Source organism: Struthio camelus, chromosome 13 (genome assembly GCF_040807025.1).
Source record: "Struthio camelus isolate bStrCam1 chromosome 13, bStrCam1.hap1, whole genome shotgun sequence".
Lineage (NCBI taxonomy): Eukaryota > Metazoa > Chordata > Aves > Struthioniformes > Struthionidae > Struthio > Struthio camelus.
In genome coordinates, this window is record NC_090954.1 from 18732536 (window position 1) to 18747034 (window position 14499).

General features: G+C 36.6%; 1 protein-coding gene across 4 annotated transcripts in view; it reads right to left on the reverse strand.

The window, feature by feature from the left end:
• Nucleotides 1–14499, reverse strand: part of SLIT3 (slit guidance ligand 3) — a 617690-nt gene that overhangs the window by 479486 nt on the left and 123705 nt on the right. For all 4 annotated transcript variants that reach the window (XR_011144002.1, XM_068960054.1, XM_068960053.1 and 1 more), the window contains 2 exons: nucleotides 8101–8172; nucleotides 2821–2892 (listed from right to left, as the gene is read on the reverse strand). Coding sequence is in view for 3 of the 4 variants with exons in the window: in XM_068960054.1 (XP_068816155.1) it covers nucleotides 2821–2892; nucleotides 8101–8172 (144 nt within the window). In the remaining variant the exon portion in view is untranslated. The remainder of the gene's footprint in view (nucleotides 1–2820; nucleotides 2893–8100; nucleotides 8173–14499) is intronic.

Sequence of the window (14499 nt, forward strand, 5' to 3'; positions counted from 1 at the left end):
CCTGTTCATTTGGAAAGCTCAGTAAAAATATGCCAAAATAAAAAGTTCACTTCTCAACTTTCTATTGCCAGCCCTTTATTGAACCTTGCGTTAAGTGGTTCCTTCAACTGGTTATTTCCACGCTTCATCAAGCTAATACACAATTTTGACAGTAACCTGCCCCATATTTAAACATCGCCTTTAGAGGCTCCATTGGTATTGTAACCATTAGCCTCCCACCAAACCAAAACCAAAACGATAAAACTTCAGAAATTTTCAATGTTGTAAACAGAAAAATCCAAGTAACTGGAGAGCCATCACTACGGTATTTTTGGCACCAATGCTTAGCAACTACATAGACATTTTATTTAAAAATCTACTTGCACTGTTACAGAGGAGGATACCAAAGGCAAAGTATTTCACGCAAAAGATTTTGCTCATTTACTTAGTTAATAATGATGGCTTTGCTTTGTTATCCAGACAAACAAAACTATATTAAGCTAAAACAACATTATGGTCCATGCCCTTTGAATAATTTCCAGAGTAAGGAAAAAAAAAAATATATATATATATATATAACACACATACAACATTTCCACTGTTATTTTGAATAAAAGACCTTGATATATGGTATTTTGCCAGTAACAGAAACTACTCCCATTTTTAAAATTCTGACCCAATGCAGCTGCTTTGTTTAAATAAATAAATAAATAAATAGAATTAATGATTACTTTTGCATCCACTTCGATAGATCAAAAGCCAATGTTATTCCAAAGTTAGAGCAATATAAGCAAAATTTTATTTGTTACTTGAAAGAAATTAAATGGAAAAAAGCCAGACATTTTTTTTTAATTCAGCCATCATATTTTCTTCATTAACATTTTGCAATGTTTGACAATCCTTAATAAAATAGCTTCAATATTACCTAAAACGTTGCAATTTAGCCTTTATAAGTTATGCCAAACTTTTCACGGTTCAGTCCTCAAAGCCTACTGACTCATAGCAAAAAATGGGATTTATAGTTACATCCTAAAAATGATTTAAGTTAAAATAGCAAGAAGCTGCAACTTTCCAGGCCCCTCTTTCATACTACATTCACTTAGGAAATATTTTAATGACAGGCAATTCTAAAAGAGAAGCAGAGATGCAGTATGTTTAACGGGCCAAGTTAAGAGTTCGCACGGGGTGGGGAGTGATACTTTCTAACATCACATACTTGAGCAGACACTATTAATGGTATCGTATTTCCTAACTTTTGGTTTCATAAGACACATTAGCTTTGTTCCCTAACAGGGCAGTCTCTACAGAAAAACAACACATTAAGAAAATGCTTGGAGTATTTATCATTTCCAGTTACTAAAAGCTAGCCCTTCCGGAATTTTTTTCAAAATTCGTTTCTTAGCTTAACTGAATCTATCCTTATGTAAAACAGAATAGGAGAGAAAAAAAAATCCTTATGTATAATGAGCTTAAAACTACAAACTGTTATTTAGGGTACTACCCCTCAAAGATAAGCTATAACCTGAACCAACTGCTTTCTGAAGCATCAGGCTATGCTTCTGTTTCTCAGAAATTAAGCTGGCTATTCTTTTTTTTACTGCCCAAGAAGTGTGAAACAAACAACTAAATTGCCATGGCAGAAGTCTTAACCTGAAAGGGTTTCGAATAAAAAAGAGGTATCAAGTACAGAGGAAAAAAAAAAAAAAAGCTATAATCAGAATTTAAAACTCAGCCCCCCTTTTTGCCATAAAGGGAGTTGTGCAAACTAAGACAAAAACCGTGAGTAAACTCAGTAAAGAGAGCATCGAACCAGTTAAATGCAAATCAAATCTTCAGAGATCTGAAACACTTCTGGTCCAAGATGTGCTCAGTTCTCCAGACTTTTCTTGAGCAATCGTTAGTGGGAACTTTGGTGCTCTTGCAGCACCTTTGATATAAGAAAATGTCAAATCTAGCAACAAAAGTCTTGCAGATCACTATAACAATTTGTTAGAAAAACAATTTTCATATTACTTTCTAGTTACCTATCTATAAGAAAAGATAATCCCCAAAGGTATTTTAGCATTAAGAAAGTTCTGTTTTACTCCCATCATAAGCAGACAAAATGAACAAAGCTTACTGACAGTGAGAGCTGCTCTTCCCACTTTATGACGGGTAAACAATACACTCAACTAAAAGCAATAACTGGATTTAGCATTACTTTCATACTTTTTGATACTAAACTTCATCTTCCATACTGCTACAGGGTAAGCAGTTTTGCAGAAGTCAAGTTTTGTATTAAGTCCTTAATAGTCACCTTTTTACCTTTTTTTTTTCATTGCTAACAAAAGCAGGAGAAATCTACAGATTTGCTTTCTACAAAGTCTAATACGATACCCTGGAGTCCACTGATAGCAGTGGCATTAGGCAAGTGTAAATCAAATTGAGCTAACTAGAAAATAAAATCCAAAGGCCACTTTAAAAATGCTCTGGGTCTCAAACAGAGGATAAAACCACAACTTTTATTAGTATTTATCAGGGGTTTTTTGGTTTTTTTTGTTTTTTAAATCAAAGCCTCTTCACCTACACCCTAGTCATAAAAGTCACCCAGCAACACCAGAATCTTAACAGCATTTGTATTTTCTTGGCAAGGAATTGTACATTTCAAGTATGAACTATTAATGTTAGTACATACTAAAGTCAACTGTGCTTAAAAATAATTTAATTTATGGCAGGTACCCAGTGCTGTCTTTTTTATTAAAGGAAGCTCATTTTATATTTATGAAATATTATGAATAATCATTGAAATCAAGGCAGAAAAACCCTAGATTTTTTAATAGGCATATAAATTGAGATACTTACAGCCGTTCAAGTTGCTTTAGATCCTGAAATGCTCCACGTTCTATTACACTAATCTGATTTTCCTCCAAGTGTCTGCAATTCCAGAAAAAAAGAGTTAATTTTAACACAACAGAATAAAATTTTTCCCACTTCTCTTCACCTACGCTATAACATGCTTTCCATATAAAAATCTCTAATTATAACTGTTCCTGGTGTTTCTAAAAGAAATCTGGACAGAACAGTACTGCTTTTCGTGGTCACCAACAGGAAACTGAGCTCTCTACTAGAATTTCTTCCTTGATACAAACCGCCTCCTGACTGCCAAGACTTGGTAAACGCTTGGTAAACCATGGCCATTACACTTACAACGGTGTTGGTTTAGAGGGTGGCTGTTACATCCTTAGTACTCTAATGCAATTAAGGAGGGGTGACCGACTCCAACAGTCAACAGCAGGAAATCAATGTGCAATATTTTTTTGTTCAGCTTTGTGTTCTGCAAAAGATTTCAGGCTTGCCCCAGAGTAAATCTTTCATCAATAATCCAAAACTGTTCCATCTCCTCAGAAATGCAGCCTGCCAACGATGCGTGACAACCGTACACAGTCCCTGCTGCAGAACAGTATGAAAATCTCAAGGAAAACCCCGGGTTCCAGTGTGCCTGACCCTGCTTTTCTTCACCCTCTGAGGCTGAGACAAGGATCAAGTTACAGACAAAGCAGACGGACTGCTCTGATTTGCACTGTGCAGGAAATGACTCCTAATTCACACAGCTGAAATGCCCTATGCATGAAAGGGGAAACCAAGGAACAGAGATACCAATAGCTCCATGAAAGAGAACTGCCTTCTCTCTCTGTGCTGCCTTCAAGCACATACCCAATTTCTGCTTGTACTCCTAACAGCTGCACCTTTCTGCGTCCAACCCTATGAGCGTTCTCAGGAGGGTCATTCAATTCACTAGGTGGAAGTTGTCAAGAGAGGCAACAAGAGGGTATCCACAACTAACTCAGGCTATGTAAGGGGAGGGGGGGGAAAGAAGAGAGAGCAAGAGCGACATACACGTGAACTGCAGAAGCATGTTCCTAAGAGGAAGAGGAGAAAAAAAGCTGCATGAAGAAGGAATAAAAAGATGAATAGGAATAAAAGGAAGAGATGTGCCAGGAAGGGTCTGCACGCATGCTGTCAGTCGGAGATTTGAGGCTTTCACACTGCTCCACCAACTGCGGTCTCATTCAGCTGGTCTCCTGCTGCTGCTGCCTTTCTAGGAACTCTGGGACAGGCTTCCGGTTCGGGCTGCTCATTACACCATCTCATACGCAGCAAAGGCGGGCAGGGGAGAAAAACAGGGAGTCAGCAATGCAGAGGAGCCAGAATTATGAAGAGACCGTAGAGAAAGCTAAGACAAACGAAGAAATACCTGAAGGACTTCTAGCAACCCAAAAGTTCAGCTGCACAGAGTAAAGGAGAAAAAACCTGGGCTCTTAAAACTTCTGCGTTAGATCTATACTAGTGTTTACAGTTGACCTTAAAGTTTGACCTGTAAGTGTCATTTTTCTCTCTATGAGGTGCTCTGCACCAGAGCTGTTGACATTTTTCTCCTTAATTTTTAAGTGGAGCTCTACCACTCACGAGATTAAGTTCCTCCTACAGAAAACAATCATGCAGAAAGAGCAGGAACTGTGGAAAGGCAAGTAACCATCAAGCAGAAGAGATTAACCTTGAAATCCAGCACAGCTTCCAGAGTAAGACTGCAAAATTTAGCGGTTAGATAACTGTTTGACCTTCACTATAGGTACAGACAGAACATCATTCCAAACCAACTAATCCACAGTTTTGAGCTCAGATCTTTGCTTCAGATTCAAACTGTAATTGAAAAGAAGTGTTTCATAGACGTACCCGATCTTTAACCAGTGATTAAAAAAAAAACTGCCAATCTTTAAATTCTTCCAATGGTCAATTATGCTCACAGTTTAAAATTTACATTTTATCAATGACTTGCTCAACTGGAACTTCTCCCCTTTGGCCTTTTTCCTTTCATACGTCCGCTTGAAAAGAGAAGTATCTATCACCACGTTTTTGCTCCTCACACCCTGATAGTAAACCAATTAGGTCACTTACCAACTAACTTCATCATCAATGACTCTAAATAGCTTAGACAAAAATGTTGCATCGTAGAATGGTAAAAGCCCCGTTCCAAGCACACACCGACTGATTCCAGTCAAACTTAATTTGCTCTCTAGGGCGTACTTCAGTTGGAGATGGAGCATTCCCCACCCTGAAGCTCTGAGCGTTGCTTTACTGTCGAGCAGTGCAAGACCAATAAAAAGAAAAATTCTTGTAGGAAAACGTATGCTGGTGCTCTTCTCGTCAATCACACTGACCAAGACAGCACATTGAAATAGCTTCTTCCCATAGCTTCCCTTCTCTTTAATAATACTTTTGAACATTAATTACTTCACTCATTTTAAACACTTATGTCCTGCAGGCAATAATATCTATTGATTTACACTGGAGTTATGTACATCCAAATACCGATAATCTGAAATGAGGTTGTTACACTTTTATGATCTAGTTTGCACATAGACAAATACGGAATTCTGTTCTGTCTAATAATCTTTTATATAGTATCCACACAAAGATAATTTAACATTGCAGCAAAGTTCCTTATTCTTCATATATTAGAAGATAAAAAAAAATATAAAATACATATTTTCTAACAACTGTATTCCAGTTTTAGTCTATATGACTTCTACATGGCAAATACCATATGCTATTCATAATGAAGGGTGAACAAACATGTCATATAAACCTGTAAGGAACACAGGAAAAAAGTCAAATAAAGTAAAACGGTAGTTGCAGATTTTGCTTCTTAAAGTCTTAAGAATTATTCAATATAAATCACTGCAGTGGCATCCAGCAACATCTGATACTACCATCAATAGTTACACACACACCAAAAAAAAAAAAAAAATCAGTGAAACCAAAACAACTACTGGCATGAATGATCGCATAATAGCTGTAAACACTATTTTAATTCAGACTTCCAAAATGGTATTGACAGTTGGGTAGGAGCCAAGGAAATCTAAATGATGCCACTGCTAGAGATGAGAGAAATAACCCAGGAAAGAAAGTCTTTCAGTGGATTTTAACTGTTTCCCTAGCTTATGATAACTTGTTCCAAAAGTGTTAAGGTAGTAGCAGAAAAGATTTTCTTTTTCAGTGACGGCGTGCCGGTCATTCGTTAATTGAATTATCACTAAATTAATGTAACATTCATTCCAGCAGTTGTAGTTTTTAGGACTTATTTTAAAATATGTACTGAAAGGAAAACATTAGCTGCAGAAGGCAATCATAAGAAACACAAAGGGGGAGCTGGAGAGGTTGTGTGTTTCTTCACTTTTGATGTAGCTACTCGTTTCAGAAAAGAGGTCAACCAAGTGGTGAAACCAACCTGCCTCTATCAGTGCCGGCCCCAACTGAAGATGAGGTTTTAACTCCAAGATTTAGCGAAACAATTCTAATGAGCCAGATGCCAGGCGCAGAATGTGGTCACTACTATGTAAATGGCATTTGATAAACAGGAACTAGGTATGAAATGTTTAAAAAGAGGGGGGTTTTTGTTTGTTTTTTGTTTTTTTTTTTTTAAACCTTACCCTTTACTTGGCTACTGTAAAAAATAAAATACTTTCATATTTCAGAAAAAATTTCAGTAAAAAGAAATCTTAGGCAGTGGTTTTAAATATATGTTTTCCCATACACAGACATACACACATGATCTCCCTGATCATAGTTAGCAATGTTTCTCATCAATACTTGCAAACTTGCATTACTACAGCAACGCACAGTGCTCAAGCCCAAGCTCAGCGAAGGCTGAAATCAATAGTAACCTCAGTTGAACGCTCAAGAAAGAGAGGCCTTAAAGCTCACCCTCAAATAATTCACTATATCAAAAACTATTTTGTTTGTCTTAGCTAGCTATTCTTCTCATATATAGATACACATTCATATCTATATATTTGAGTTACATCTAGAATTAATAAAATGAATTTCATTTCCAGGAAGCAAACATCAGATCCCCACAGTATTTTTGCCTGAAAGGTCAATATTTATGTTTCTGCTTCTATGTTGATTTGAAAAGGAACTAAATTATTAGATGTAATTCAGAAAACCTGTTTGAAAAATTGCATGAGAAAAATTAATTCCCACTAAACAGAAAGCGCCTCTAACTTTTCCTGGAAGGACTGAAACAACCTCTTCATTTTGCTCCTTTCTTTGTACTACCAGAACTGAATATAAAATGTAATTACTTGATACTCACATTTATTGAAGCTCAAATTAAATGCTGAGGTATTTCTCAATGAAAACCAAAGATACCTTAACAACATATCTACTTAAATAACCCCAGTTATGACTCTCCCATTTCATTCAAGACTGGGAACAAATATGCCATAGTCATTCAACTAAGACAGGAGTAATAACAAGCTAATTTCAAAAAATGACATCTATTTCTTGTTCTTTTAACTCAAGATTGTTTTCCCCCAAAAATGTCTATACGTAATTAAAATATATACCTACTAAGTGGTCTTAATTTTCATGACTAACTTGATAGTTCCATCTGAGATTCATAGAAGCAAAAGTATGAAATCAAAAAATGGCAAGTTTCCTTTATTAATCTGATATTAGAATAAAATTTTGTGGAGTTATGTTGGTCCTTCAGCATCAAAAGGAGAATTCAGTATGGCTGAGCTCCTGGCTGCAACTTCTAGATCAAGAGACAGCATCGACTATAGTGTTTTTTTGGGGTTTTTTTTGTTTTTTTTTTGGTTTTTTTTTTTTAAGTATGTCTTATTAGCCCCAAAAGTAAACCACAGTTTTCTTTTCATACAAGTTCTATAGCTTTCAAATATCCTTAAATCAAATTATGTTTAAAATTCTGCAAAGTGCTGTTAATGGGACTGCACATTAAAGTGGCCCAAATCGGAAAGACCTATTTGCTACTGTTTCAATATAATTGATTAAAGCCTAAATGATTCTGAATTGGATCAAAACTTTTAACAGTCTTTACTAAAAGCCAAACAAGAAAAACAATTAAACAGCTCTGAAACTACATTTAGACTTTTTTTAATATGAAACTAAAATTTACTGTTTCATGTTGTCAACCGTACCGTTTTCTACCTTAAAAAGATACTAGAAACTGGATTATACACAAATCACTAGCGTCTGATCTCTAGAATTAGAGACATTCTTAGTAGTAGCAGCCTAAAGTAGTCTTTCAAAGAAAGACAAATTTTATTTTATACTCACAAGACACGGAGATTCTTCAGTCCTGCAAAGTCCATCTTCGTGATTCTTGTAATGTTATTTTTTTCTAGATCACTGGAGAGATAGAGAAAAAAAAAAAAAAGAAAGAGAAAAACAACATAGATCATTCAGGCAACATAACCAAAATTCAGTTAGGAGAAAATAACTCCATCACTGGAGCATTATCAACAGCTCAAACTGAACAAATCAATTCCTTAAGTGAAGTTTCAAAAAGCAGTCCTGAGGAACATCGCCTCTTCCCATTACTGTATTGCTCACATACAGGAAGTTTCTTCCGTTCTTGTTTCTGTCATTAGTGCTCATTATATGCTTCTTTCTTTCTCAAGACCACAATTTCCTAAAAGCTAAACATCTCAAGACCCCGATGGTGTAACAGAGCTGAACTGCAGCACTCTGCCTCAAAACAAAGATCAAGCTTTAGGGGTACTCTAACTCCAAGTGAGCAGCCAGAGAACTGCTTATGTCCATGAGCAGAACTCTAATCCTACCCAAATGAGAGGAAAATTTGCAAAACTAAAGAACAGCTTATAGCGTTTTTCAAACAGCCTCTTGATCTGAATTTTTTGGAAATCCTAGTTTTCAGAAGATATCGTTAATCATACAGACCTGTTTCCCATGTATGTTCACCCTTTGCCAATTCCTATCTTCTCTCTTTACTTAAGCTCCCAATTTTCCAACCCCTCTGCTATTCACCAACACATCTCTCTTGTGTGGTCCTACACTAAGCATTACCTCCTGCACTGTTTCAGTCTGTGCTAATTCATGTTCTAGATTCCAGCTTAATGAGTAACTGAAATCTTTTCCGTGGCAGGGAAAAGCCACTGCAATCAGACCCTGGGCTGGCCAATTTTCTGCAGCTTTTCCTTGGAGTGAGCACACCAAACACACAGAAGAACTGAATATCTAGTTTGTACCTTGATAGAACAGACATAAGAACAAAATACTCTTTAGTTAGAGTCAAATTTTATTTAAGATAAAATTAAAGGGATGTATAAATTGATACTCCATCCAAGACTGGTCATCTCCTTAAGGACAGTACACTAGCACTTAGTGCCTCTAGAGATGGAACAAACTCAGAAGAGCCCCCCACACACACCTTGTTTCCCTACGCAAGGGCTCTCTTTGCCATTTCAGAGGTCTGCTTATATCTCCCTCACTTGTTCTTCAAAAGAGCATACCAACATCTGCTGGTGCTATGGGTCCTGTGCTGCCCTCTGGACTTGCTTTTGCAGGGCCGCACCAGAAGTTCTCCCAGTTGAACAAGTTCTATTGTTTTTTTCCTGCAGAAATATATCCACGTCCTCCATCCAGATTACTCTACCTGACCAGCACTAACCAACAGGGAAAAGGCAAACAGCCTTTCTCTCTGACCTGCAGCCATGCCTATTTTAACATATTAAAGAGTATGCAGCAAACTTTCATATAACAATAAAAACAGATATACTCTCCATTATATAACTGCAAATTTGTTCAAAGTGTCAGAGGGTTTCCTAGTGGCAAGCAGCCTTTCATTCTAAAATAAATTTTCTAATATTGAGGTCAACTTTTTTTCCTTTCCAGTTACATTTTATAGTCACTGAAAGCTGCTAAAAGTCTGAGTAATAGTTCTCATGCTTAAAAAAAAATGCATTCAGTTATTGTTCTAAAGATCATGAAATTGAAAACAACCGATTTTGACAAGTTTTGTTGTCTACAGTCATTCGCTGAAAAAGACTGAACATGAAAAACTAATCATGAGGCTAGAAGTTTATTTCATAAAACAGAATATGAGATCACAAATTCACAGTAGAAAGTAGAGGCTTTACTTATTAATTTCAGTTTTAGCGCAGTCTCAACATGAGTGTGCACTGAGATACACCTCTTCTGTATTAAGAAGGTTCAATTTCTCTCCCGTTTCCAGTAAAATTCAACAAGACAATAAGCAAAATTACAGGATTATTTTTATGTACGTTTAACAACCACCTGAAACCTGCGCAAATGTTAATCCTGAAATAATTTCTGAAAAATAGACGGGTGTTAAGTACTGCTTCAAGTTGAGTATTTCTGTAGATAAGAAAAAGGGAATTCAAGGAAACAGCAGGACTAAGGAATTCCAGACATACCTTAACTATTATGCTTGTATGTTGACAAACACTGCATAGAAGCTACCCCAGACGTCATTTAAGTTGCCAACTAGTAATTTTACAAACAGCATATGAAAGCCTTTGAAGTGTTGAGAATGTTTTAATCACTTACAATCATTCTTATAGCGTGCTACAAGGGGGAAAAAAAGTGCTAGCTGGCACAATTTCCAGTAATTTTCTACCGTACATGTATTTCTGAACAAGGCAATCCGCATGACTGTTACTCAAACCAATCTGTTTTGACTTCACCTTAGACCCTATCAGTAGGTTAGATCTACTTCTTCTAGGAAGAACTGTGTGAATGTTCAAGTATGAATTATTGAGAATAAAGTGAAAATAATTTTAAAGTAAGATAATTTTTTTCTGCCACCATGAAGTTATATTCCTCTAAAGCATTAAATGAAAAGCAATTGTCATGGTAACAAACTTCATTTTTCTAGATTGAATCACATTGTCCAAAAAAAGGCAGCTATATATTTTGAAGTTTAAGCTTGTTAAAAGGTACATTTCCTTTATCCAGAGGAGAAACAGAACTGATTTCTTACTACACCTATTAATTTCCCCAAATGCTTCTAACTACGAGAATAAAAACATTTTCTAATATGGACATTATCCTCCATTTATCAAAAAAACGAATTATTTAGATGAGTGGAGATAATTGTACTGACCCATCTGGGAAAATAACTGTTCACACTCCTAAACACACATAATTGTTTTCTCACGCGGTCCCTGTCTATGTTTCAGATGCAGAACAATATGGAATTAGCTTCTTTTAATGTCATATTAACATGCTGGTGTATGCGTAGAAATCTCTTCATGGAACTGGACAGCTAAAAAACAAACAAAAAAACCCCTAAATCCAAGACAATACTAGGCCACTTTATAACTGAGGGTAGTTTGGCCCCTAAAAACAGAAGTCTGCAAAGATGATGGTTCAGCTCACAGTTGATACAGACAAAAACCTAAGTATATATGTCTGCAATATTTGTGCCAAGGACAAACCAGCTACAGTTTGAGATCTTCACCTTTTGCCATTGCAACTTAAATTTGCCATAGGCAACAGGAAGAACAGACTAAGGATCAATCATTTAAAAAAATCCAAACAAACGAAAAACTAAAACTCATTAAAATTTAGGCCAGTAATTCTAAATAGTCTACACTGCCCATATTCAGAAGTTATTTTTTACTGAATTCTGCCATTAAAAGTTGCAGTCACATGGACACGGATGCATGCGTAACACTTTCTTCTTTCCAGTAATCTTTTTCAAACACTTGCCATAATCAATCCCAGTGTGAAACTTTCTAGCGTGTATAAGCAAGACATTAACAAGATTGAAGGTAATTAAGCAGTTTGTGAGATACGCTAGAACGCAGAACAAGCGTTTGTTTTATAACAATAAAATTCGGCTCTGATGGTTATTTATAAATGTCAAAACACTACTAATAAAGATTCCAAGTGATAAAATGGTTTCAAAACAAATAGAATAAACTTCTAAGAGTCAGTTTAAGTGTCTTAATGCAGGATATGCCTAAATGGTGGAAGAAATAGATTTTCCTGACAGGAAACCATGTTCCTTATCACAGACAGGAACTAAAGATAATAGTAAAGAGACGGGGAGAAAAAAAATCCTACGTTTCAGCTATAAGGACAAGTAGAAGAAATACAGGATCCTAACCTGACCTGGGTCAAATATATTTTTTAAAGGTCCATTAAAGAAAGAAAGAAAGAAAGAAGACAACTACAGGGCACTGCCCTTGTATGTATCTGCTCTTCTCATCCACTTGCATTTATGCATCTCTTGACTGAACCTTGCTTTTCTTGAAGAATACCTTTGACTCTCTGTCTACCTTTTTCAGCCTTTCCAGGTTAATTTCTCTCCTCACTCTCAGTTCAGTTCTTCTGTTCTTTTATCCTGGAGCATCATCAACCAGCCATTGGTGTACCAGGGTGACCTGATTGCAAGAAGCACTGGAAAAAATTAAGTCTGGAGGAAGCAATGCTTAAATAGCTTTCGTTTTACTTCCATGTTGTTTTCCATCTGCTTTCCATGCCAAAAAGAAGTTTTGCTCTGGCTGTGTCTCAGAAAAGGACTACCAAAACACAGCATCCATGTGGCCAGAATTCTCCTGCCCAGCTCTGATTCAGCCTGGCTTCCCAGAGCAACATGGTCCTAGCGGCCCAGCTGTGGGGCCATGTTCATGAGCCTTGGTTCTCAGCACAGTTTTACTCAGCTGAAGCAGGTGTATATAGAACTGCACTCCTGTCATACATACAAAACAATTCCTTTCTTTCCCCCTTTTTTCCCCTCCTCAAGTCTGTAAGCGAGACCAGCCTCAACACATCAGCTCTGGAGAACACTGCTGCTATTCTGCATGCCCCAACCTAGTGAGATATGCAGCACCCCATTCCGGCAAACACTTTCTATAACACTTCTTGATCAGTACACATCTCGAGATTGCTTTTCCTCTACTCCTTTAAGATCGATACAACCTATATTTGTACACAGCCCTTAAATTCAACCACTCCAGCAAGTCCTTCTGAAGATTAACATTTCCTTTTCTGAGAGTAAAAATTATTTGGACAATGCTCTAACTATAACAGAACTGTTCTTCAGGAAGTTCAGCTTTCCTTACACTATTTAGTATTTTATTGATAACTGCCTGCTCTGCTTCAAAAAGCAGCAATTCCCTTCAGAATATTTACCTCTTCCAGCAAACCTCTCCCTCAAGGTTTGTCTTCCAGTTGAAGAAAAACAGATTAAAACCTTGATGAACCATGTAACACTTCCTCCTCCTGTTTGCAGTAGGTCTAACACTACCACTAAAAAGCTGTTTGCCACAGGTTGATCCATTAGCCAATTAAATTCTGTGACTGTGAGTTACTGAACTGTTACAGACATTAATGGTTTACAGCTGGTGTTTGTGGGCAGCATAAGATTTTATGTTTCCTTTATAAAAAGCTTGGCAGCTGATTATGGGCTCACTAGTGGGTTTCAAATACAAAAACCCAAACCTTCACATCTAGTCTTAATTGACTTTCAAATACATCACTGTTCAGGAGAGCTGCTGGAAGCAAACATAGAAATGGCTTTGAAAATAAATTATTTGGGTCAAAGACATGGATAAATTTATATTGTAAGCCTAAAGGTGAAATTAATTTATATCCAATTTCAACAAATACCCATGTACAGAAATGTCCATTCTAAGATAAAAATCACACTGTGCAGAATTCCTGTGTTTTCCATAATATGGGGGGCAAGTGGACCTTAGATCTTATTCAACACATCTATCTCAGATAGAGATAGATATGTACATGAGCCCAGTTACTACTCTTTGTCATTTCACATTCAGATAACACTGTCCCAAAGAACATGAAGAAAATCTCATCGAGGAAACTAGCTCTCTTCTTCTGGTCTGTCAGCAGCTCAGTTGATACCGCTCACACACTAAGAGGAAAAAAACTGAAGCTGTGATCTACACCAGTTTAAGTAATGCTGTTGATATTATGTCTCTCCTGTCACTTTATTTCTCATTTTAGCATACAACATGTTAAAAGACAATGCAGGCACAGTGACAGCTTTAAGAAAACATAGACACTGAAGCAATTATTTCAGTGGGAATGGAAACATGAATTAGACGGGAATGGTACAAGACATCATGAAAGTGGGTTCAGACTGAACTGTTAAAGTGAGCTTTACTCATAAACACTTCCTGCTATGCTCTAATAACGATTTAACTCAATACACATTTTGTAGATGCTGAAGACCAAGTCACACAGTGTACACATTTACTACAAACACGGATCTTCGGAGCAACTGGAGCAAATCCTGCTTCATAGCAAGAATTCCTCTGAATTGCTTCATCTTTCATTCTACTCCAAAGACAATCTAGTGAACTTAAACCAGATACTTAAATGTTTTAAAACGTCTCCAGCACTCTCTGCAGCATATCATTATGCAGCTTCAAACAGCATTAGAAGTGCATAGATTTCCTCTGCTACATTAAACAAATTTCAGTTGACAATTACTCTGCTGAGCCACCCAACTCTTCCAAAACATCTGGATACTGTTCATCCGAAGCTTCACCCTCATCTTTGGAATTTATAAAATTTATGACTTGAAGAGTAAACCTATTTGTCATAGTTTTATTATACCATGTGCTAAAATCACAGGGCTTGATACTCTGTCTTCTAGACTTATATACTTTGGCAAACAAATATACCCATCTTAGACGTCCCTTAGCCTATAATTCTTTAATA